Source organism: Haliaeetus leucocephalus, unplaced genomic scaffold (assembly GCF_000737465.1).
Source record: "Haliaeetus leucocephalus isolate CR32 unplaced genomic scaffold, Haliaeetus_leucocephalus-4.0 Scaffold76, whole genome shotgun sequence".
NCBI lineage: Eukaryota > Metazoa > Chordata > Aves > Accipitriformes > Accipitridae > Haliaeetus > Haliaeetus leucocephalus.
This window is the reverse complement of record NW_010972512.1, coordinates 1,495,251-1,522,036: the sequence shown is the minus strand read 5'-3', so window position 1 is coordinate 1,522,036 and position 26,786 is coordinate 1,495,251. Positions and strand designations below refer to the sequence as shown.

Here is a 26,786-nt window from a genome sequence, read left to right as displayed (position 1 = left end):
ACAGGAGAAGTGTGATAGGATACAGATAGCTGTGAAGTTGAACTTCAGTTTATGAAATGGAAAAGTCATGCTACTGCTTTTCTATAAAAGTTGCACATTAACTTGTTTAAAATGTTCTTCCCTTGGATTTCTGACTATAAAACTTTTAGTGCTTTTATGTACAGGGATTTTACTGGACATTATTATTCTTTTATCATCGTAAATGTCTTTGTCAGATTCATAGAGCTGGAAGCTTTCCAAGCGTAATAGTTTTAATTACGTTTTTCTCTGGTGAGGCATGATCAAAATTCCAACTTTTCCTGCGGTTTGGCTTGGCTGTGGTTATATATATATGTGTGTGGCTGTGAGTTGCAGGTCACTGCTGTGTTTAGCTCCTGAGCTGCCCAGGGGTGTTGGTGAATGGGAGATGATGTTATTTCAGCCGGTGTTCAATTTCCAGTTGAAGTACGTGCGTGTGCTTATGTTAGCTCTTGACCTCTACATGTATGTCCTTTCTTTCCCAATATGCTGTCATGTCTTTTTGAGCGCTCCCTACCTTGCAGAGTGTTGCGTGAGAAAGGTGCTGGTGTATTGGGTCTGGCTGAGATGGAGTTAATTCTCCCCATAGCAGCCCTCGTAGTGCTGTGCTCTGCATCAGTAGCTAGAAAGGTGTCGATAACACACCAGTGTTTTGGCTACTGCTGAGCAGCGCTGGCACAGCATCAAGGCTGTCTCTCCAACGTTTTTGCCCCCCTCAACGGCAGGCCGGGGCTGGACAAGATCTTGGGAGGGGACATAACCAGGACAGCTGACCTAAACTAACCAAACAGATATTCCATACCATATGATGTCAGCTCAGATATAAAAGCTAAGTAAAGGGAGACGGAAGGGGGGCATTTTTGTCTTCCGGAGCAACCACTACGCGTACTGAAGCCCTGCTTCCCAGGCAGTGGCCAGACATCGCCTGCTGATGGGAAGTAGAGAGTAACATCATTTGTTTTTCTTTGCTTTTGTGTGCAACCTTTGCTATCACTTTATTAAACTGCCCTTATCTTGACCCACGAGCCTTTTGTTATATTTTCTCCCCCCCTGTCCAGCTGAGAAGGGGGAGTGATAGAGTGGCTTTGGTGGGCACCTGGCGCCCAGCCAGGGTCAACCCACCACAGTCCTTTTTGGTGCCCAACGTGGGGGTTACAGGGGTTGCTTCTGTAAGAAGCTGCTGGAAGCTTCCCCTGTGTTCGAGAGAGAGCCTATACCAGCCGGCTCTAAGATGGACCCGCCGCCGGCCAAGGCCGAGCCCATCAGTGATAGTGGTAATGCCTCTGTGATAACATTTTTAAGAAGGAAAAAAAAGTTGGGACAGACGAAAACGGCAGCCGGAGAGAGGAGTGAGAACATGTAAGAGAGACAACCCTGCGGACACCAAGGTCAGTGAAGAAGGAGGGGGAGGAGGTGCTCCAGGCGCTGGAGCTGAGATTCCCCTGCAGCCCATGAAGACCATGGTGAGGCAGGTTGTCCCCCTGCAGTCCATGGAGGTCCACAGTGGAGCAGATCTCCACCTGCAGCCCGTGGAGGACCCCACGCCGGAGCAGGTGGGTTCCCGAAGGAGGCTGTGACCCTGTGGGAACCCCGCGCTGGAGCAGGCTCCTGGCAGGACCTGCAGATCTGTGGAGAGAAGAGCCCATGGAGCAGATTTTCTGGCAGGACTTGTGACCCTGGCGGGGACCCACGCTGGAGCAGTGTGCTCTGAAGGACTGCACACCGTGGAAAGGACCCATGCTGGAGCAGTTCGTGAAGAACTGCAGCCCATGGGACGGACCCACGTTGGAGAAGTTCATGGAGGACTGTCTCCTGTGGGTGGGACCCCATGCTGGAGCAGGGGAAGAGTGTGATGAGTCCTCCCCCTGAGGAGGATGAAGCAGCAGAAAATAACATGTGGTGATGAAATGACCGTAAACCCCATCCCCCTGTGCCGCTGGGGGGCTTGGTAGAGAATCCGGGAGTGAAGTTGTGCCCGGGAAGAAGGGAGGGGTGGAGGGAAGGTGTTCTGACATTTGGTTTTATTTCTCATTACCTTACTCTGGTTGATTTGTAATAAATTGAGTTAATTGTCCCCAAGCTGAGTCTGTTTTGCCTGTGACGGTAATTGGTGAGTGATCTCTCCTGTCCTTATCTCGACCCACAAGCTCTTTGTTATATTTTCTCTCCCCTGTCCAGCCGAGGAGGGGGAGTGATAGAATGGCTTTGGTGGGCACTTAGCGTCCAGCCAGGGTCAACCCATCACAGCTGGTAGTCATTTTCTCAGCAGAAGGGCCTCAGTCAGTGGTGATGGTTACGGAACCATTTGCCTGCGAGGCCGTGCTAGAGCATGCAAATCGGGGACAATTACAGCACAGCAGCATGCCACAGCCCGTACATTGCTAGGGACCTTGGATGTTCATTGTGTCTTTTCTTGAAAACCTCTTGTGTGTATCACTTAGGGTGTGCTACAACATAGTCTAGAGCATCTTGAATGTCTTGTGTTTTGGTAGATTTTCCAAGCTGTATTGGTAGTGCTCATTTTTAAATGGTTCCCCATGTCAACTTGTATGGGGCTGGGCAGCTGCTGTTATTTGCCAGCCTGAAATATCTCAGGGCAGAAATGGAGTTCTGGTCACTGGCACTGTGGCTAAAATAGTTTGGAAGTGTACTGGGGAGAACATGCAGAAGATGTGGCTCGGGGTAAGCAACATCTGCCCCAAACTTTCCAGGTTAGTATGGTCTATCTCTGAGGATGCTGTCACATTCCTCTTGTGACTGTGAGGACAGTGGTTGTGATGTGTGACTATTTGGGTAGGTTTCATCATTGTGAGCATAATATAATCCCATTCTTGTCTATGAAGCCCATTTACCTTAATTCTACATTGCAGTGTCACCAGTTCTGATGTTTTACCTTGAGCTTGAAAAAATGTATGTTGCACTTAAGAGTCATTAAATTAACTTTCTCATCAAATTGTTACCATATGGAGATCAATGAACTTTGAAGCAAAGAAGCCTAGTCCTTTGGTTTCTTCTGTCTCTTGATATACTGCTTTATAAGTGGAATTCAGTCTTGCAGGTTTTGTGATTAGCAGAGATTAAAAGTTGTAGTCAGAACTCAGGTCATTGGTACAATGCTGGTAGTGCTGGAGTGATCATTGAAATTGTAATGAGTAAAGATGACACCTTTAAATGCCAGTAGATCAATTTACTGAGTGTGACAGCAAATAAATAATGCAGCTGTCTGCCAGACGGACATGCAAAGAAATTCACAGAACTTGGATGTGAATAGGTAATAATTTTGTTTTAGAATTTTATGAAAAATATTTATACTTGTTGATCAATAACACGTTTTAAAGGGAATTTATTTGGCTTAAGGAACTAAGGTCCTTGGTAGCAAGTAAATAAGAGAAAACAAATAGTCTGTCTGACTTTGCATGCATAATGTATGGTCAATTCCATGCCCATAAAAAATTCAGGTGAGCTTTAGCTCTCCAAGCAGCAGGGATTGGGTGGGATGGGATAGGATGATATGGGCATAGCATTGGTCTGCTTTCTGGACTGTTCATGTACTGGGGAAGGAAGCCAATGTACAGTAAGTGTATTGCTTCCTTCAGTCAGATGGGACTCCATAATTTCTTATTGGGACATTCAAGGGGTAAACGATCAGGTTGTAAGATAAGTTGATTGTGGACCCTAAATCTTGTAACAGTTTCCATTTAAAACATCTGTCCCAGCTGGCTGTTACAGATGGGTGACAACAGGTTTATTCTCTGTGAGTAATAGCCCATGGTTTGAATTCATGCAAAGCACTGAAGAGCTTCTGTTCTTTTCGGAACAAGTACGTTCAGATTGGGAGCATTAGGAACTGATAGGCTTTGAATTTTCAAAAATGTTGAACGTGCATTTACTAGTTACTTTGCATGAAATTTGAGTCTTCAGTTTGCGTCATGCCCATACGCATGTGGGCTTTTGCACTACTTGCACAAAGTCCTCCTGATCTGCTGAAATATTTTGTCTGCATAGGCATGTTAAATGGTAAGATCAACCAGTATATTCAGTACACAAATGCCATGTGAGAGTTTTTGGTCCATTCTGTCCGAGTGACAGCACCACCTCCTGGAATGTATGTGAAGGCAGAGCAGCAAAAGTGAAGTCTGTTATCTAATACAAGTTACTCATCTGGTTACTGAATAATAACTATGGTACTGCATTATCTCCAGAAATGGATCCTAAGTTACTGACCATCTTGGATGAAAATGGAATAACTATGGCAGGATAATTCCAGCTGCTGTGTGCCAGGCTATGTTTGGTGTCCTTGTGCTGGTTGTCTGAGACTTCGTGGAATGTTCCTGCTGGTGACAGATGCTGCAGGCAGGTGCTAAATGAAAATAAACAGTTAAAACCCTGCTGCTAAGCTTGACATTGTGTCACATTACTGATTTGACACAGACCTGTGCTAGTTATAGTATTTCTGTGATCAACCCTGTTGTGCTCTTGTGTATGGTAGGGGTGAAGGATATGTAACCTTATTTGAATTTCTGAGAGCCTGCTAGGGGACCATCTGATATTTTATGATGTCCTTCCATCTGTTGTACAAGAAGCAGTTGAACCAACACGTTTCTCAGTGTGTAGATACCAATGGAAAAAAATCACATTTGTGCTATAGTCCGTGATGCTGCTGTGTAGATTAATTCAGGAAGCGAAGGCTTGTACTGCATGCAAATTTCAGAAAAAAAGATTTGTTCTTTTCTGAAAAAATGACCTTGAGCTTCAAGGACAAGCTGTCTTCATTGGTATAAATTGTCATAGATTCATTATCTTCTGTGATGCTCTGGCAACTAATTCTGTTTGATCTGGCCGTCAGCTTTTTATATGTTCATTGCTTCATTCCCTTGGTAAAAGCCATAGTTGTCATTTCTATCATGGAATAGGACCAGTATTTTGTGTTGTCACTACCATTCTAATTAAGGACAGCTTTGTCTATTTGTTATCGTGTTTCAGTTTCTTGAAAGGAAGAAAAATACTTGAAATTTCTCAAGCGGACCCTGCATAAAAAAATAACACAGCATAAAGTTCAAGAGTAATTGCATCGGGGCTTGTGAGCATTTGTGAAAATGTGGGGGTTTTGGTTTTGGTTTTTTTTTTCTGTGCATGTTCTGTCTGAAATCCCTCCTTGGCCAGTGTTGACTCCACAGAAATCTTCATGGAGATTGATTTTACTAGGTGTTATGCGAGGCTCTGTGAGCCTTTCGTAGAAAGATTGTATCATGAACCAGTTTTCAAGGTGGGGAGAGACCATGTTGCTGCGAATGAGATCGGAAAGGTGGAGAACAGTCTTCCCCAAATGAATACAAAGGTCTCTGACACAGTTCTTGGAGCAATAGGGCAGAAGAGACAGCCAAGCCCCAAAGGATCTAAACACAATGAGATTTTAGACTTACTCTACACACTGCCAGAATAAACTTAGTTTGAATCAGTAGTGACTTCTGACCATTTACTAAATCTGCTTCCACGGCTTCAGATGACCAGAATCTTTGGATTCTGGCACTGTTGAATTTTCAGAACAGCAAGTAAGCTGATAGATTCTGTAGCAGAACAATTTTTTTCTTTTCCTTTTACAGAACTTTTTAAAGGTACAGGTTTTTCTAACACAATGCATCAAAATTTTTACCTGTTTCTAAGCAAGTTTGTTTTTCACTGATGATTGCTGCTGCGTGCATCTTAAATAAGTTATTTAATGATGAAATGAGAAGAAGTTCTAGAACTGCTGACCTTTAATAAATTTCAGGGTTCAGCAATGAATTGTATGTTAGACCCATGGACACACATGTTTTGAAAAGGTCAATTATGACAAGTTTTTTGAATTTGCATAATTATGCTCGCCACAGCACTTTGAATAAAAATAGTAAATGCTTTGCCCTTTTAAAGTATTCAGGTTTTCCTCTCTTCCTATCTTTAACTTGCTTTTTGCTAAACCATTCTATCATTATTCATTGAAGAACATGGGGTACATGGACTGAGTCTGTTAGGAGCTGCAGGCTGGACAGGCAGAGGAAAGGGATAGGACGAAGAAGAAGAAAAGCCTCTTTTCTCTGGCTCTTGTTCAGTGAAGTCAGGAGCTGGAAGAGACCCCTGGACAAGAGGCCTGCATGAGTGCATTGGGAGGCAAGGTGGCTCTGATGTGAAAGAATTCAGATCGTCTGGGTGAAAAGAGACTGAGTGAGGTGCTGAAGAATGGCTGCAGCAGGAGGGGCTGAATATGGACAGTAAGGTCAAGACTGGAGAGGAGAGTTAGGACAAGGAGCTGTGAACAAGGAAGATGAGTCTGTCTAAAGACATGAATCACTGTCTTGCTTCTTGTGGGATTCTGAGAAATTTCCTACTTGCAGGAAAATGTCATCTCCCTCCAGTGACGGTCCAAGTGGACAACCTACTACTGCTGCTAGTTAGTCTATCGACCCGAGAATCTGAAGAGTATCTAGTATTTCTAGAGGTTATGATCCTGCAGATATGCAATGGATATCTCTGATGCTGCAGGAGGAATTTTCAAAAGTGTCTTTCTAAAAACACCAAAGATATTAATAGTCTAAATTGGAGTACAATGTTGCAGTGTAATGTATGTTTATTATGATATTTTATCCCGGAACTATTGTATCATTCAGAGAGCAGAGTGCCTTGTTTCTGAGTCAGAGCTGTGGTGAAGAAAGTGGTTCATGAAGGTGAAGAAGTAATACTAAGAGTGGGAGAATTGTTGGAAGAGGAAGGAAGCCTTAATAGCTGAGGCAGTAGAACTTTGTCCTGGAGATCTGCAATACTTCTGTGCTCTTGGGTTCTCAAGTTCCCCACGGCAAGACTTTCCATGGTGGGCTGCAGATGGGATGTTCACATTTTTTTTGTGCCCAATTTGATGCTCAGAGATCTGACTGCTGGATATGTTAAGTGTTCCTAGCTGCTACTGAACTTGGTGGGACCTCTGCTTGGAGCTCCTCAAGAATTTCAGCAGTGCAGGCAGCATCACCTAGTAATGTCAGATTTAACCCCAGATGGTGTAGTAGGTCCTTGCAGCGCACTGCTCCACTGAAGTATTAGGCTGGATGCTAGAGTAGGTAGAATGGTGTACTTTAATGCAACCTGGGCCAGCTACCTGGTTTCTTCCACTAGAGCTGATCTGCCAAGGCAGTGTGCCATGGCTATGTTGGCTCAGGAACTAACTCATTGAAAACTACCTAAAGCATCCCTGCAAGTTGTTGAGTTGCTCTGGGTAGATGTATCTACGAAGTGCTTTATAGTAATTTTTAAATTCACTGAAAATCAGGTCTCGGAAGTCTCAGTTAAGGCATCCAAAAGAAATGGAAGCATTTTACTTTCATCTCTTTGCTTTCATTTCCCATTTGTAAAACAACTATAATACTATCATCTCATCTCACATGGGTCATTAGGAAAGATAACTTGTTTATGTGGAAGATAAAAATTCTGTCTTCAGAATGGGATTTGAATGATGTATGGCAAATAAGTCCATGGCTTCCCTCTGAAGAATAGGCAGAATAATATGCAACTTAAAAGGAAAAGGAATAGCTTGTGGAGTGAGCACCAGCCATTCCATGCCCTTGGTGAGACAGATTATGAAGGGAAATATTTTGGTCATGTAACTCTAGACCTTATACACATGGGATGGTCAAATTAGTGTTGTTTAGGCAGCTTGAATTCTGGTGCTTTTTAACTTTGAATGCTTCAGTATCCAACCTTAGCAGTTGTCTTGCTGGATTGTGCATTAAAAGTGTAAAACATACTTACTGCCATGTGCTCGGAACAACACTGTCAGTCAAAGCCAATGCTTTTTTTCCCACTGTTAAATTACTTAATGTTTTGTGTTGTTGTTGCAGCCACAGTTACTTTAGACATTTTACATGCGTGGTAGTCAGATTGGTGGGAACTAACATGGGAGCTGACATTAATATTGCAGAGGAGAGCAGATCTGATAACATATTGAATTATATATGGGGCTCCAGCACCTAAATGCAGGAGGCCTGGAGGCTCACACAAGAAAGCTTGAGGGAGCTGAATGATCCAGAGTACTTGATTTTTTGATAGTGGTTGTTCAAATAAGAAAGAGTAGAGGCTGCAAGGATGGATTTAATATGAAGGTTATACGAAGGCTCAAATGAAATACAGCCTCTTTGCTGCTGTATGATGAGCAGGGTCTGGAGCGCATCAGTGATACTTGGCTGGTCTGAGCTGGCTTTCTGACCCTGTCTGAGAGTCCTGCCCAGTCCTAGACTACTGCTTTCCCTTTGGTGCCCTGATATTGCTAAGCTGAATGATGGAGCAAGAACTGGCTTTAAACCCCCATGGGCTGTGTTGGTTGAAAGATTTATTTTTTTTCTCTGTAGATCGCTCTAGTTTGGTCTTTTTGTGGTATAATGTCAGGAGCAGAGTGCCTGCCACGGTGCATTGCACAATGAAATCTGCTACACTGGGATGGGTAGAGTTTCAGAGCCTGCAGGGAGGATGAGCTGTACTGGGAAATGCACGTTTTCCTTGTGTGTGAGGATGTTCAGCACAATACATTAAAGTGTTTTGGTCCTCTTAGCGGGACTGCCTAGATCACCTTTAAAATCCAGAATACTTACTACTTGTTGTTGTTTTTCTGGGAGAATCTGTTAGTTTGAAGCTTGGTACATTGAAGGTTATTGAAATTGGAAAAAGCTGTTGTATTTTGTTTCTTCCGGCTGTGTACATGGGAACCCCTCCTTACAAGTACTGGAGCAGCAGAGGATACTGTCTTACAAATAGGGTGATTTGGTTGTTGTTATGTATTTCCTGTAGAGTAGGAGAGTGGCTACTGAGAAAACAATTTAAAAATAAAATCAAAAAACTCTCGGTGATTTAGGTATCATTTGTCCTTCTCACATTTCATCACAAGGAAAGAATAAGCACTAAGAAAGCAAAGAAACTGTCAGTGACAGCATGTGCTGCCTACCCCGTGCTGCGTGGCAGGAACAAAGAATTTTATTCCTGCCTTTTTTTTTTTAATGATTCACTCTACAGAAGGAGGGGGTAGGCTGCCATATCATTTTCCTTCCGAAATACCGTAGGCAATTGATTTTCAGTTCTTTTGCTGACATTTCTCACATAAAACATGGTTTGCTATAGTAGTTATTAAAACCTGTTGGAAACAGTGGATCAGGTACTCATTTGCAAAAATGAGGCAGAGCAGATGCAACCCTTGTCATCTGTGTAAAATCAGGAAGAATTACAGAGGTCAAATGGCTTCAAAGCTGCTTTTAGACAGTGTCTACTTGTAGCTGAGTTCCTGATCCTTCTTAGGAAAGTGAAAGGCCATGGCCAGCTGTGCACTGTACAAGCATGAGCAATCAAATTGTGCAAGATAATGTATATTGGTATTTCTAAGGCAGATTCAAGTCAATTTTAGAAGGGATGACTTTGAAGAAAAGTTAAATATAAATGACTTGCCTTTGGATGCTTTGTGTGGTCTTCTGTTGGGGCAGACAGCAGACCAGTTGTCTTGGGTGAGGTATTCCTCTCCTAACTTCCCTGGTTGTCCCTGTTGTACTGCTGCTGGAGGTTTTACCCCCCTTCCAGAAGCAGTGGGGCTTGGCTTCCAGATCCTGTCTGGAAGATGGACAAGGAATATCCAGAGCCAGGAAGCAGCTCAAGGTCAGGCTGGAAGTTTGGGGTTGATGACAGGAGAAGGGATGAATGGGTACCTGTGGGAGAGTTAATTTAGGGAGGTTGGAGAGGCTAGAAACATACGGAGTGACTCTTCCTCATGCTGTAGAAAGAAAGAAAGAAGCCTCTGCAGGAGCTAAACTGCTTTAAATCTCAAAGAATGAATATGATCAAAACAATCTCCTCTGTTTCTCCTTCCCTGCAACTGTCTGCAGTGTCAGATGGTTTTCTGCTCATCTGATGCCTGCTGTTACTGGCTGGTTCAGTTCCGCCTGCTCTGGGACAGGCGCTTTTCACCTCCACACTCCCCTCAGATCCTGCTGGCGGTTCCCTTTCAAAGCAGTGTGGAGCATCCCATCCCAGAAAGAGGCAGACACATGCAATTAAACAGCTTTGAGAAAGGCAGATAGGGACAGAAAATGTGCCTGTGTTTATGTATCACTGCAGGAAAATCCTTATATCCTTATAACTGTGTTGGTTAGAGATGGGCTGGATAAGTGACTGGTAGCGTGAGTGGAAAATTGTTTGGGCCGCTGAACTCAAGTTGGTGTCTGGTTGTTAGTGGAACGCCTTTGGGATCAGCTTTTGGGCCAGTGCTGTTTAACATTTATTCATGGCTTGAATGATGGGATGGAGCACACCACCAGCAAGTGTGTGGATAACACCAAATTGGGCATAGCAGTGAATGCACTGGAGAGCAGCGCTGCTGTTCAGGGGGACTGAGACAGGCTGGAGAAACGAGCTGAAAAGAGCCTCAGGAAGCTCAGTAAAGGCTGGTGCAAAGGCCTGCATCTGGGATGGAATAGCCCCTTGCAGTGTAACAGGCTGGGAGCTGACTGCTTAATAAGCAGCTTTGCAAAAAAAACCAAACCAAAAAACCAAACCCAATACCTGGGGATCCAGGTGGACAACAAGTTGCCCAGGAGCCAGCAGTGTGCCCAGGCAGCAAAGGCTGAGCGCATCCCAGGCTGTGTTAGCAGGAACGCAGCTGGCAGGGCAAAGGGAGGGATCCTGTCCCACTGCCCAGCGCTCATGAGACCAAGTAATGGGTGTCTGGTTTGGGACCCCCAGTACAAGGACAGTGGCATACAGGAGCAAGTCCAGTAAGGCCACTGAGGTGGTCAGGTCTGGAGCACGGACCAGGCTTTTCTCACAGATGTGCTGGGACAGGAGAAGGGGCAACAGACACAAGTTGGAACGTGATAAATTCTGGCCAGATATAAGGGGAACAAATTGCCATGAGGGTGGTCAAACTCTGGAACTAGATCCTTCAGAAGGGATGACATCTCAGTTGTTGATGTTCAGGACTTGCTGAACAGAGCCCTGAGCACCTTGCTTTCAGCAGGAGATTGGATTAGAGACCTCCAGAGGTCCCTTCTCACCTATGTGGTTCTGCTCAGCAGCTGATGGTGTTAGCATGAGACCAGCTTCTTCAGCTGACGAGCCTTAGCTTGTCACCCAGCCATGAATCATTTAGTTGTTGAACTCTGTACCTGATTTCACTTTCTCAGTGCCCCTTCTTGAGAAGGATGCTTTATTTTTTTTTATTACTCCAGACAGTTTTAGTGCTAAAATATTTCTTTAGTTATTTTTTAAGCAAGGTGGCCTCTGGCTGCAATTAGTGTCCCATTGGAAGAACTGGCAGCATTATATAGCAACACTAAAGCAAATCATTCTACCTCATGGCATTATTACCTTGATCTGAAAGTTTCCTCAGGCTGCAATTTGTCACTAATATTGCCTTCAGCTAAACTTATCCATACAAAAAAAAGGAGTTAATAGAGCTGCAGTTCTGGAGTTGCCATCACCGTTTTTTTGGGATGACTTATTACTTAGTACATTTTATTGACCAAGCATGTAGAGTTCTTGGTCCTTGAAAAACGATGTAGTGGTTCATCATGGACTCCATAAATTGTTGGACTCTGTAGCAGCAATACCTTAGTCTCCTACACCATAAGAAAGGAAGGTATCTCTGAAACACAGTAGATATGTACTGCACTGAAGTGGGAACTGCACTGTGTGGCTTGACTGATACGAACACTTGGTTGTGATTGCCAGTGACAGAAAAACTGATAGGATGGTACTGAGTTTCACTGCTGCTTTTGTGCTTTTGCTTGTTTTATGCCGCACTTAACATAGTTTGAATGCTGTGACAGTGACAATGACAGTGACATACTATAATATAATTCCACCGGAGACAATGCAGCTGGAATTAATAAGCTGGAGAGACAACGCTGAGGTGCTTTGTCATCAGTTGGCATTGGATAATTTATTTTTGGTGTAAATGCTAACAAACCCAGTGGTGGCAGCAAGCTGCCCCAGCTCAGGTGATGCTTTGGGCCTGCACAGGGAGGCCAGGCAGGCTCCGTGGTCCCATACAGTGCTATGGAGAAGGTTGTGCCAGCATCATACCTTGTGGCTGTAAGCTGAATGATGAAATTCCCATTTATCAGCTGGGTCAGCTGAGGCTGATGTGCAGGGACATATGTGGCGAGAAGTGTGTCTTGTCTCCATATTCATATCAAAGTACCCTGGTCATGCTGCTCTTAACCTTCCTTGGTAGGAGACTTCAGAGTGAGAGTTGCTTACTTGCTGCCATTCTTTGGTGATGGAGTCTGAAAGGGTCTCATTGGTCCAGCCTACTGAATCTTAACTGGGTTATTGGGCCCTGAAGGAACAAATTAAATCTCAGGAAAAAAATGTTAAGGTGGGGAGCTTTAAAACTCGTAAACCATCTCTTGAATTGTGCCTTGACACTAACAGTAGCCACTAGAGAGTGCAGAGCATCTTTGCTTGTGGAGTCTTTACTGTTACTGTTTTCATCCAAAAGAGAAATCAGTTATCAGCTTCTAACAGAAAAGGGACTTCAGGCTTGACACTCTTCTCCTGTGCCAAAATACAGCTATTGATGAAGGCTGATCCTGAAGTACCCCAGAGCTATGGTGATCTTGTGATCCCTCGCTGGGACCTCTGTCTTGCATCCACTACTGCATCAAAAAGACACTTAACCCATCCAGAAAGTCAAGGAAAACAGGACCACTGCATTCTGCAGCCTCATGCTAGTTGAAGAAGCAAACTACAGTTAAATTCATATATTGCAGTGGCTTTGGTCACAACTGAATTGTTGCTGGAAAGCTGAACTGAACGGAACTCTGTTTTTTAGAGGTGAGAATGCAGCTCAGATTGGGAGGGTACTGGTAGGGCTTTTTTTTGTAGCCTTGTAAAATTAAACTTTGTGTGCAATTGGCCCATAATCCATAATGTTAACTTGGCTCTGCTGGCAGGTATTATTGTTTTTTTTAAATACCCAAGGAAATGGAGTTATATAGGAAATCAGCTGTTACTCATGCTTTGCAAGTGGTTTCGGATTTGTGGTTCTTTTTAAATATGTTTGTTGCTTAATTTAAAGCACTGTGTTAAGAGACTAGGAGGAGAAATGAATTGACATAAGGGAGACTGTAGCAGACTTTAAAATTAGTAGTTTCTCTAGTCAATAATGCATATTTTAAAATGTGTGAAAATACCTGCATGCATGATAGGCTATGACGGCTTGTCAAAGAAGAGCTAGGCTGAGAGAAACTGTATTCATATCAAGTTGGCAAGCTTAGACTAATCCACATATTCAATAACTTTTAAATTCGTTGTTTAACTAACATGAACATCTGTGATAATTCTGTGTGCTATTGGGTCTCCAATGGTGGAAGCCGTTCTTCTTTATGTTTCTTTTTCTGTCTTTGGGTGAGAGCTAAATTTTATTTAACATTTATATTTGTTAGTGCTTAGAGGTTGGGTTTCTGTTGCTGTGGATGCTGTACAAGCCAGTCCTAGTCATGATGTACATCTGATGGTGCCCTGGGAGTGCAGGTGAAGCCATGCAGCTCTGTCCCTGATGAGCTGTCCCTTGAAGCAGAACTGGGGAAGCCCTGGATGTCACTGCTCATCCAGTCCTAGGTTAAGGACCACCTGGTCCTTATAGGCCAGTAGGCAAAGAAGGTAGCAGGGAGCTGGCAGGCACCTGTGGGAAGGTCTGCACCAGGAAAGCACTTCATTTGTGCCTCTGAGCCCCTGTTCTTGCAGGGAGCAGACAGGGAGGGAAAAGGAGGCTTGGGAGCCTTGCATGGCCTTTGGGACTGGCAGCCTGTGGTGTACTCAGTTGAGACTAGATGAACCCATATGGAAAAGCCCCTACAGGAGTTTAAGATGTCACTTGCGCACAACTTGTGCTACATAGCCCTTTTGAAGAGAAAATACTAAAGCTCAAGGGAAGCAAAAAAGCCAACCTCTTGGCTTAGTAGATGTTTGCAATACAGGTTGATGCTTTTTCTTTAAAAAAAAAAAAAAAAATTTCTTTGGCTTTGTATAAGAATAGTGTTTTTGTTTATTCACTGCCAAATGCAGGATAAGGATGTTAAGGAAGGGCACAGTAGGTGGATATCATAAGCTGCTGGCAAGGATGGATGGGATAATAAAGGGGGAAGGGTAAAACCTAAAGGGTTAGTTCCCCTGCTGAACTTAGTCGTAACACACACACACAAAGGAAGGAAAATGCTCCTCCTATGATTAGCTCTTCTTCCTGGTGTAGTAACATCCAGTGTGGAAACATACAGAAACCAGGATATCGGTACTGTTCAGAAGTGTACCAACAATTCTGATTTCAGATGAGTTAAAAAAAGCAAATTAGAAATTGCTTGTTCCTGTTGATTTCTATGTGCGTTTTTGTGGTCTGTTGAAAATATAGGAAAATGAGCAAGTATATGGGGGGGGGGAGAAAAAACCTGAGTATGGATAATGCTTTGTTTCGTGTACAGAAACAGTCTGAATAAAAGCAGATGAATAATGGTCTTTTTTTGACATCAGCTACATGGGGGTTCTGGTTGGCAGTACAATATGAACAGCTGTCAGGCAGTACTGTTATACAATTTGGTGCTTTCCTTTGAAATCCTCTGGCTGAGACTTCTCTAAAATAAATTGTGATTTTTGGTACCTACTGGATGTGCTTTAACTGAGCATATATTCAGCTAAAGGTACTTAGTACTGTCTGAAAATTTGGCTCTTCAGGTATGCCAAGTTAGGCACCCAAAATCAGTGGTACCTTTGGGGAAGAAAATGTGTACCTCTTCCATTCTCATACATCTTGATCTTGGCAGTTAAAGTATAAAACTCACACGTCAGTCTTCTTTTTCCTGATCTTTTTTCCCCATTTTAACGTGTGCCGTTTCTACAGGGAAAAATGCAAAGTGGTCCATTCATTGACCTGTTCCTCTGCAAATGAATGTCATTGTTAGTACATCCCAGTTCATTGCCTATCAATGTGAAAGCTGTAGTACAATTTTTATGTGCCAAATGCCTCATTTTGTTTGCTTTAAATTCCATTTTCTTTCAGTTTCATTTTAAACAGCTGTTTTCTAAATCCCTCTACAAATAGCAATTATGTTTTATAATGATGATCTTTGTCACTTAAGTTTTTAACTAGTGGTTTGATTCCCTGCTCTCAGCAATGTAAAACTGAGATAGCTCAATTGAAGTTGAGCTATGGTGGTATAAAACTGGTGCTGGTGAGTGGGAAAAGTCGCATATTTTTTTTAGATGTTGGAGGTTTTGCATACATCCAAGCATCTGGAATTAAACTCCTCCACCCTAATCTGCTGTGTTTTGTATTTTGTGTATTTTATCTTCTGCAAAAGATCCAAATCCTGTTTTCCCTTACGGTCTGCACCACAAAAAAAGCGCCCCCCCCAAACCATTACAATTCCAAAAGAGATGATGCTCAGCAGATGCAGAAGTACCTGCTTCTGGAGCCACAGAGGGCCTTTCCCCATCCCTGCTAGTGTTTTGGTCAAGGTCCCTATGGTGTCCATAGCTGGCAGTGGGAGAAGTTCTTATCTACTTTTGTCATCCAGGAGCTTTTCTGATCCACCCACCTTGTAATAGTTAGGCTGCAGTGTTTCTCCTGCTCTCGCAGCCCTCAGTGGTATTTCGCAAGCAGAGAAATAACGAGTAGATCTTTATTTGCCTTGTGGCTAGAGGCTGCTTATTGGTCTGTTGGTTTTTGCTCTTCAGCTGCTTGTACTTCACACTACTCCAGTGTGACTTTCTAGTTTTCAGGCTTATTTATTTTTGCTTCAGCCTTCAAGGAGTGTATGGGAATGTCTTAAACCAGCTTTGCTTCTGAAGAAATCACAATGTGGAATTGAATCTTGGAGCACTAAGTGTGACCACCTACAGTGTTGGGTTTTTGTCCCAGCCTGAGATGTTTGTGACATCAAGATTTTCTCTGTTTTTTTTGGTGAAGGGCTCTCAAAACTTAGCTCTGCTAAAGTGCAATTTGGGCAGTATGTGCTATTTCAAACCAAATGTCATCCACCTAACAGCCTGCCTGCCAAGAGGCTCTTATTTGCTTGTTTTTTTGGTAAGGGAGTTTTGTATTAGTAGCAGAGATGAAGCTGTTTTGTAATTTGTTTATTTCATCTGATGCTTGGTTAGGTCTCTAAAGCCTTAATCCCGGTTATGGTTTACTTCTGGTAATGTAAATTGTGTAACTTATTTTCATGAGTGTTTACCCCATTCTTTGCATTTTTGCAAGGAACTTCTCCACTTACCTTTTCTCCTGCATTTGTTAGATATTCAGAACTAGTATTCAGATTACCAAAATTCAAGTTGAATAAAGCCATTTCCTATTAAACAAATAAAAGTATGAAATAATCCTTGATACTATCCCAAGCTAGGCTTTCATTCTAAAGCCAACCCTGTCCAACCCTGTCTCGAGCCTTGAGTCATACTTCAGAGATGTTGGCATTTGGAGTGAGGTTTGCAGTGATCTGGAGTCCAATGCAAGTTTTCTATCTACAGTCATACGTGAATAGGTGATGAATCAGCAGTATTTTGTCTCTGAGCCAAGAAACATAATTATTGCTGAAAGACTGTTTTTGTCTGTCTAACAATAGGATGATTTCTGAATATTTAGGCAGAGCAATTTTTGATTAAAAATACTCTTGCCAGTGATACGGTAGTTGAATTATGATCTGTGGACATCAGAGATTAAATACTTGTTGCAGGGAGCTCTCTGGAACTCAGCCTATGAAAAGGATGCATTATGCTGCAAATTATTAAATATTGATTTCTGTAACAGTCTACAGGCATCAATGAATTTAGCAATAAGCTTGTAAATAATATGAAAAAGATTAATATCTCAACAGAAAAAGTAATTACAAATATGTTTGTTTAAAGATTTTGGTGTGAGTTAGATTTGTGGATACCAAAGAGGCTCAACTTTGGCCTCTTGTTGAGTATCCAAAACCACCTAGAAAATGTTTTCACCTAGGTCTTTTGCAGCTGAAGTTCCCAAAGTTTCCTGAGGTCCGTGAGCTGCGTTGGATGCTGGATGTTTGGCTTTGGAGATCACAGCCACATGTCAAGAGCAAGCGAGGCATGTTCCTTACAGAGTTCGCATTCTTCTGCATCAGTCTGAGGTTTCCTGCTCTGAGACAGCTCAGTTAAGCACAGTTTAGCCTCTATAGCAAAGCTGTTGCTTGCAAGTAGTTTGCACCAGCGATGGTTTCTTTACAAGGGTTTAGAGAAGTTGTTACTGCAAAGTGTTTGCTCTCAGCATTCATTATGGAATTATTTCTCCACAGAGATTAGCAATTTGAATTTGTCATTACTTTTTCTCTTAGTGTAAGTATTTTAGAGCAGTAACTTCTTCCAGAAGAATGAAGGAAATGGATTTTGTTGTCTTAATTTTGTGTGGAGGGAAAGACAATTCTCATGCGTTATCCCTAAGCATCACTTAGATATCCACGTGAGGCACATTTTTGACTTGCTGCTTCACTTTGTTCATGAGACAAAATTAATGCTTTTCTGCAGATGTTAGTCTTTAAATTTCATTAGGACGCATGACAACATCTGGGTCCTTAGGTCACTGAAAATGAGCAGGCAGCTTTAGTTGCAGCTTGCAAATTTGTCTTACATTTTGAGAGGTTTATGTAGCAGCAGCAGTGGAACTGCTCATTGCATATAAAAGCATCTCTGTGTGAACTGTTGTTGGTACTAAATGAATAAAAAAAGGTACTATGTTTGTGGAAAATGCAGAGGTACACTTTGGGCTTTGGTTTCCACAATTGCAAATACAGCTGAAATACCAGCTGTGGCGTGACTGTGATGAATGACCTAAGAAAATGTACGCCATTGACCTCAAAGTCACAAAATGCATAGTCTAGTTAACAGTAAATGCTGATGAGAAGCTTGAGTAAAGGATGAGGTTGGGGGAAAGAAGCTGGCTGATATAGATAGCTGTTCGTTTGCTAAGTGCAGGTATGTCTGAGTGAAAGCCTTTCACCCTGGGGTCATGTGGAGACTGTCCTTGTGACCAAATTCATGGCATGCAGACATACAATCCGTTGTTCCATCCCCGCCTTGAACGTTTATTTGTTTTTATGGTTTTTGCTAAGGTATCTCAAGGATACTTGTAGTACATTAGTTTTTATTGTGTTTTGCTTTATTCTCTATGCTGCAATAACATCAGAGTCTTGCAAGACCCATATAAAGGATGGCAGAGGATACTGGCATCCAGGAACAGTGCCTTCAGTCCCTCGGGGCAGAAACTCAAATGTTGGCTATTGCAGGCTGCCTAACGCTTCATGGCACACTCCAGCTAGGTTGAAAACTGTCCTCCTAGGATGAGTGGTGTATTCATCCCATTACTGATTTATGGCTGAAACAATCTAGCACATAGTTGCTGGCCTGATATTTCCGAGGGTGGTAATACCTTAGAGAAAGGTGAGGATGCCATAAGTATGTGAGTCAGATGAATGCTTTCAAATGAGCTGTTCAAGTTTTGTATAACTAATGGAGCAGTTAAAAAAAAAAAAAAAAAAAAAATGCCCCAAATGCAAACGATCCTGAAAGACTTGAGATTAGGAGACTGCTCAGAAAGCTTTGATTGTTGTTAAGGTCAGTTAACTCCAGCAGATCATTTACAGGTCTGGTGGTGTTTCAGAACTATATCCTTTCAGTTGTGGTGTGAAAGCAAGTGGCATATGGTTTTTTTAACATTCAGGAGTTCCTCTAGTGAGACTAAAACTAAAGATGATGACTGTTTTTACTAAGATTTTTTTTTTCTCCAAGGCTTAAAATTAAAAGCTTCCCATTCCAACCTTCAGCCCTTTTTAGCTGTCACAAGACACGTTCATACCGCAATCAAACGCAGCTCATGACCACATTACAAAGCTACTTTAAAATCAAGTAACTTAGATGTTGCCTGAATATTTAATCAACTTTTTGCCTGGGTTTTATTGCCAGCATCAGATCCTATAATGTAAGCCATTTGTGCTGTAGATATGCCTATGAAAAAAAGGAGAAAAGAAAAAAGGAGACAGAAACCCATTCTTCCATCTTTCATATGCCAGCTGAGCCTGAAACTAGCAGAGTCATTAAGCCTAATGCCAAGTGTCAGTTGTGCGAACAAATGTGTAATAACTGTATTTTGGATCCAGCAGTGTTTTAGAGCAAACTGCTCATAATTTCCAGCAGTTACTCTTGCAAAGTGCATTTCTTTCTTTGATTTCTTTATCTTCAAGTTATATCTGCATAATAAAATTACAAAGTCAACTCAAGCTTTGCAGTTACTTAAGTTATATTTTATGTAGTAACTAAACCCAACAAAGCTAGCAGAAGATAGTTGTCTATATAAGGTGGGTTTAACTGGTCACGATCTGGTCCTTGTCATTCTCTTTGAGACCATATACTGTTTGTGTGTCATCTTAAAAAGTTGCCTTTGGTGTCAAGATGGGTGTTAAACTTGTTCATTTCAAATATATGGCCAGTGCTGAAGTTGTTAAAGCTGGTAAGCTCTGATTTATACCTAATTTGTTCATCTCTCATTCTTTCCAAGAACTTTTTTTTTACTGATATATAAATATTTAGTCTTGGAGTGTCTCTTTCTCCACATATGTGTGTGCATACATGTGTGTTATGTATATATTTATGAAAAATTTATAATTCATGTAGCTGGAGCATAACCTCTCTCCTTCAGGTGCTCTCAGGTAAAGGGAGGGATTCCTCATGCAGCAGATCAGACAATTTATAAAACACATTTTTAGAGGGAGTTCTTCCATGCTATTTCAGAGCATCAGAGATCATCTCCATTTGATGAAAGGTTTTGGGGGAGGAGGCAGAGAGGACTGGAGATAGTGGAGTTCTGAGTTTTTTACAGGTGTGGGAGCAGCATGGGAAGGAGATACATTGGACTAGTGGAGGTACCTGTATATCGCAGTTGGGGTCATTGCTATTGAATATGAGGAGACCCAGTCAAAGACCAACTGTGTAAGTTTTAGTTGAGAGAAGGCTGTTCATGGCCTGGAAGAGAAGGAGGTGTTTAGACCTTACAGCCTTGATAAATGCGAGTGAATGGATAGATGAAAAAAATACTCTTGGCGAAACTACCTTATTTTGGTAGTCAAGTAGCATAGAAGATTTGAAGATGGTCATGCATCTAGGCCTTAATATATCAGAATTATGGCTCTTTGATCCTTCAAAACAATATGGAAACTCACATTTATGTATATAAAAGCTGATGTTATTTGTACATTTGGGGTGAGGAATAAATCAGTGATGCTGGGAAAAGTGTTTCACATCATGCTTCCGCAGCTGGTTTTACAGTGTTCTTGTAAAGTAACCCAGTCTTGTCCCACGTACCACTGACACTCTTTTTGTACTTCAGACCAAGCACACATTTCATTTAGTTCACTGGTGACCAAGTTTACCTGATTTTCTTTCCTTTGTCTCCTTTCCTGTAGCTATTACAGCTTCTGGAGCTTGAAACCATGCAACTAGAAGCCTTTCTGGAGTGGAAGCAACTGGAACCAGTTTACTGGCAGTGGATGGTAATGAATCAAACTGATTTTGAAGGGTGCAGCTTTCTTGACTCTAACATAGCTGACCACTTCCAAAGGCCCCTTCCCACAAAAATAAATGCTGCAAACCAACTGTTCAACAGCACTTGAGAAAAAGAAAAAAGCCTATGGTAAAGTAAGGAATGTTTTCTTAGTTCTCCTTCGTCGCTCTGTCTTCTTCAGTAAGACTCACCCAGCTAAGCTGAGGAATTGCAGGGCAGAGTGGCAGAATTTCATATAGTTAACACAAATGAAAATGTCTGATCTTCATCTCCTTTAATGTTTTTTAAACATAGCAATCGTACATTTTCTTAAAATTAAATGGCTTTTCAGAAGAGGGCCTCTAAGCTTTATTGCAGACTTGAGAACAACTAAATTTGCAAACAGCTGATACTGAAAACAACTTCATTTTTCCCAGCCAAATAGTGTGTTGAAATTGCTGATTTCCCCTTGAACTGTGTTGAATGATCATAAGAAAATCAATAAGCCTTTCTCTGTGCATCTTATGATTTCTCAAGTGAGTGTAAACGGTACCATCCATCTCGCTTCTCTCTACAACTTTTGCCCATTCGCAGTTGCTGAAAAGAATTCTTTAGAGCACCACATTAGCCATATGAATTTACAAAATTTTGAGAATCAGTGAGCTGACTGTTGATTGCCCATATGGCTTGTTCTACACTAAAAGCAAGGCAAAGGAGTGTAAAATTACCTCACCTGTCTTGGAAGAGTACTTCCAGTGCAGAGCCATTCAAATTGCCATTAGTTCTATAATGTTTTTTGCTTTACGTGTCTACCATCTTACAGTTATTTGGAAAGCATCAACACTAGCATAAGCCTGGCTCCAAATAGGCAAAATACATCTGCAAGTGTTATGGCACATCAGTGGAGCCACCAAAACGTTTGCCTCTGATGTGCTGAACGGTGTGGGTAGTATTGTGTTAGTGCGCTTCTGGGAGTCAAGTCCTGAATAAATACTTGCAAAAAACCTGATCAGCACATCTTTTTAAATTGTTCAATAGGCTGGATGGTGAATTTGCCTTTTTCTTTTGTTTCACCTGATGATGGTGGTTGTTCCCAGATGCTGTAGGATGTATGGGAATGAGATATGCTTTAAGGATACAGTAGTTTTGTCTTTCCACTTAACCCGTGTCTTGCATTTGCTGATCTGATGGATGGGATGATTTTTGCATAGCTACTGCCAGGTCTTCCTGATGGCTGTGGGCAGGAGCATGACATAACTACAGCAACTGGAGTGACTGCAGTAATGTTACTTTAGAATTCTGTCATTTAATGAATTTCAAATGTAAAAAAAACCAAAACAAAAAATAAACCCAAAACCCAACAAACCCAAACCCCCTTTATTTTATTTCCATGCAGTTTGTTAGCCTGTCGGTGCCCAGAACATGTCTGCGTTGTCATGAGCTGGGCCTTTGGTCAGCATGAGCCGCTGGCCTCGGTGCTGCTTTGTGCCAATTTGTAATGCTGATGCTCACTGAGAAAGGAGGTTTTGTAGGGTGTCTTTTGCCATTCTTAGTTATCTTACAAAGTTTTTTCTTGTATGAGCCTAAAAATCTCTTGCTGTGAATTAAGCCAGAGTTTTTAACCTACCTGCAGAGAAGAGAGAGAAAGAGGGAGGGGAAAAAAAAATATTCCCATCCTCTTTATAGCAATCTTTTATGTAAGTGGAGCCTGTTAGCGTGTCACTGCCTTCCCAGTCCCCGTTTCTAGGCTAAACAAAATTGGTTCTCTTAATGTCTCCTTGTAGGCCATTCATTCAAACTTCTGATTGTTGTCACTGCTCTCATATGGGAGTTTCCCTCCCATTTGTCTGTGTTTAACTTCAAGTGCCTCACCTGTATGTCAGTGTTACAGTCAGCATTCTTCTATCATGGAGACTTGTGTTTATATGTTCTAAATGGTACTTGACTTTAACAGTATGACATTGGTGACTTCTGGTTTTCTGACATCTCTTCCAGCAGTGTTGCTGCTGAGCCAGTAATTACGTGTTTGGCTTTTCCTTGCCCGTGTGTAGACCATGCTACTCAACTGCTGAATTTCCTCTCACTGGTTTCAAATTACTTCTTCAATTTCTAAAGATAATTTTGAATACAAATTATGTCCTTAAAAGAGATTATGACCTCTCCTATTTTAATGTCTTCTTGATAACAATATGGAAATAAATATTTAATAATCTTTGAGTGAGGAGGTCTGGGTCCTTTAGTTATGCTATGCTACACTAGCTTGAAAACTGTGTTTCTACATAATTTGTGCACCATGGTGTATAGGTACATGCATTTCAAGGACTCTGAAGTTATTTGATATTTTTTGAGTATTTCAAATAATGGTTGCTATCTCTGAAGGCAGTTGCAGAATTAATTATAGGTGGTCATGGTCAAGCAGAGCTGACAATAGCTTCTGACCAGCCTGGAGCAGGGATCTCTTGGGGTTCTGCAACTTGTAGAGTTTTACATAGGCACAAGTGATCCCATGGGTGTTACAACTTACTGTGCCACATAGCAGATAGGGCTCTCCTGAACAGTGTAACCATAGAAGTGCATCCAACCTCAGAGTATGAGGGGAAGGGGCATATCTAGAGCTTCTACAGTACTGATGATCTCTGTGCCATGAGTGTTACTTTATGCTTTAGTGCAGTGGAGAGTGGCTCACAGTATGCAGTGCTTTCTAAAATAAGCTAGGTTAGCAACATAAGTTTTCTGTTAACTTAGAAATATGTTATAGTGAACTGAGGAGGTTATCTCTTAAAATAACTCTGAAATTGTGCAGCAACTGTATACTGAGATGGCAGCAGTGAATTCCTAGTTATGAATTACCAGGAAGATCTGTGTGTGGGGAAGCCATTTTAGCTCCTGCTTAAAAGTAACTTTTATTGTTTCTTCCTTTAGGAAACTGTGTTAGATAATATGGCTGAAGAGGGAAATATGTGCAAGTCCCAAGCCACTCATGTAGAGAAAAGCGGGCTGCCAAAGGTGACTTCGTGCTGCCCCTGGGCTGTCAGTCTGACTGGGCAAATTGACAGATTATCCAGAGATCTAATGACTCTCCGTGACCAACTGCATAAGCTTGTAACTCACCGAAAGGCTGCATGGTGTGAGAAGGTAAGGCTTTGGGTGGTGTACTTGATCATTAGTGACTTTTAAGATCCTGTATTTTTCAGCTCTTTTGCTACCGCCCATCCTAGGGCAGCCTCCCTGTTGCTGCTTTGTGTCAACCTTGCTGCAATCTGGATGTCAGATCTACAGTTACTTGTCTGTTTATGCCCACAGCATGCCGGGTGCTCTTTCAAACAAAGTAGGCATCTGTCCCAGAGAGGCAGCGTGCTGAAACAAAATAAGTGCTCTTTTGGAAGGGAAGGCATCAAAGGATAGGGTCTGCAGAGGAGAGAAAAGAAGAGGAGGAGGAAATCACGGCAGCCCCTGAAGGGGCTAGAGGCAGCAGGTTGAAAGCATCAGTAATGGTTATAGTGAGAAGAATGAAGATAGGTATTTGCAGGGAAAGGAGGGTGGGAGAGGCCAGAGCTTGTCCTCTTTCACTGAGTTTGTAGTCTTTGAAATGTCTGATGGGGGAAGGAATAAGAAGGATTTGAAACCTGTGAAGTGAGAGAAGGGACTAAGCACAAGATTTGGTGGAAGAACAGACTGGCTGTGGGAGGCTGGCTGTGGAGGAAAGCAGGTGATACGAAGGAAGTGTACATGGTATTTGCTGACATAGGGATAGGGAGACACTGGGAAGCACCCAGAGGGGGTGGTAGGGCATAAATAAAGCAGCTGTTAATGTAGATGTAGAAGGTGAATCTGAATATTAACATGCTGGCACAAGGAGAAGATACGATGAAGATGCAGGCATAAAAACTAGTCATTTTTTTCAGGCATCAAGAGGAAAGAAGGATACCAGAGAATCTATGAAACCTGTGGATGGAGAAAAAGTGAAGGAAACAGTTGGGGCAGGCAGAACAGTAACAAAAATGCTGTATCACTATTTTGTGTCTGTATTAACTCGTGAGAGGGGTTTTTTTGCTTGTGGCTTTTTTTTTTTTTAAAGATTGAAATTTTGGTAGACAGGATTTATAGATCAGCTGACAAAATGAAAAGTGGCAGGTTGTCAGATCAAGAGGTATTTGCCCAAGAGTTCAAAAGGGTCTGGCATGGAAAAAGTGTGTGGAGAGCTAATTGCTCTCTTCCACTGTAAGGACAAGGAACTAATCAGGATCAGTTGAATGGAGACAGGCACAAGGAGCTGCTGCTTCACACAGAGTACAGAACTTCTTCCCACAGGGCACTGTCCAAATAAGCAGTGTACATAGATTCAAAATCTGTTGGACACATTCTTGGAAGATGAAATCCATCAAAGACTGTCAAATATACAGATATGTTTTACAAACTTAGGAATTTGCAGGAGTACAAATTGTTGCAGACTGGGAGAATATTCTGGGGAAGTATCTCCATATATTTGCCTTTGTCTTACAGTCTTCTCTAGGCACTTGCTGTCGATCACTGTCAGTAATGGGGCCCTCGACTAGGCAGGTCTCTAGTGTCATCAGATTTGGCTGCTTTTTATGACATCACTTGCAGGACAACTCAGACTTTGAATTCTAAAAAGAAAATTTCCAATGCATGATTTCCAAAGCAAGATATGCTCTGATTCCTCTTACATGTAACAATATATATGCTGTTAAATATTATATAATAATCACACTTAATTTTTTTTATGTTTAAATTTGGAAATGAAGTCCAAAAAGATTAACCGATTAATTCTTCATTGTACTTTGAAATAGATGCACTGATTGGATTTGAATGATGGTTGGTCAAGTTCCAGTGTTTCTGAGATGCAGTGAATGTCATATGAGTTTATGACTGTGCGTAACAAATGGAGTGCATCTTAAGTGTGTTGTTAAAAGGATGGTTTATCACAAATGCTGCCTCTTCTACATGCCCTGGAACAGAATTGTTTTGTAACTCTACATGACAGCATTTTTTGGAATGCCGGAGGTCAGATGACTCTCCATCAATCCTCTTTATATCAACCCTTCCTTTGAATAGTGTTGCTGCTTATGTGATGCTTTCTGCCCGTAGTCTGCCTTTTTTTCCCCACAATCAGGATGCTGGCTGAATGCAGGCTCCTCTATCAATTGTATGTTTCTGCCCCCTTCAGTCTTTTCCTTGGAGAAATAAGCTTATCAAATCTTTCCTTCTGTATTTTTTTTTTAATCAAACAAAGAGAAGATATAGCAGTAGCTAAAGTGGTCATTATCTCTAACTTTGTATCTTGCGATACTGAGACATCTGGAAATTCTCTTGGCTTTCACAAGCATGCCTGTCTGAGGGATAGTACAGTTTATTATAGCTCTTATGCCCACTACCTTGTACTACACAAAAAAAGTGCTAATCCACAGAGTAATTATGTCTGTTGTTACCAGCAGGCCTGATGTCTGTGCCAGGCAACTGAGTAGAAACTGTTCTGAAGAACAGAATTGAGGGCACATGATTAAACGTGACATAGTGGGGAACAGACAGCATAGTTTTTGCACAGAGGAATCATGACTGTAAAATCTGTTGGAGCTCTTTGAAGGGACCAGTGAGCATGTGAGCAAGGGAGGTTGGATCCGCGTTGTTTGATTGCATTTAAAAATGGCACTTGATAAAGTCCCTGAAAAGATTCTCAACACAAATAAACTGCCCACGTGGCTGTCGTTCCTCTTATCCTTGAGCAAACAGCAGAGCAGGAAGCAGAGAGGAGGCAGCTGTGATCGGTTTGCGGAGGTGGTCACCGGTGGAGCCTCACAGGCCCATGCTGCTCAGCATGTGTATAACTGCGCTGGGAAAGGAGGTGCATAGCGAGGTGCCCAAGTTGAGAGATGAGACTAAATCCCTGAGAGCATGTGAAGGACAACAGCAAAGGCTTGTTGAAGGTGCTTGTAGTGAGTAGCGAAGTGGGAAAATGTCAGATAAAATTGCATGGAGATGAATCTAACAAAATCCACCTGAAGGGTGAATCATAATTTTACATGTGTTTTTTTCTGATCTGACTGTCATGGCATGTGAACGAGCTCTTGGCGTCATAACAATGGTTCTGTGGAAATGTCAGTGGTCAGAAATAGTACATTGAATCCTAAGAATTGTTAGGAAAGTGGAAGAAAGCAAAACTTAAAATATTCCCATCCATTCCTTGAATGCCGTGTGCAGTTTTGGT

At 42.0% G+C, this 26,786-nt stretch overlaps 1 protein-coding gene across 1 annotated transcript in view; it reads left to right on the top strand.

Annotated features, from left to right (window-relative positions):
* The window catches only part of LOC104840818 (chromosome unknown open reading frame, human C14orf80), a 77,316-nt gene that overhangs the window by 31,211 nt on the left and 19,319 nt on the right, over positions 1-26,786 (top strand). The window contains exons 6-7 of the mRNA XM_010582048.1: positions 20,484-20,570; positions 23,483-23,695. Coding sequence (XP_010580350.1) covers positions 20,484-20,570; positions 23,483-23,695 — 300 coding nt within the window. The remainder of the gene's footprint in view (positions 1-20,483; positions 20,571-23,482; positions 23,696-26,786) is intronic.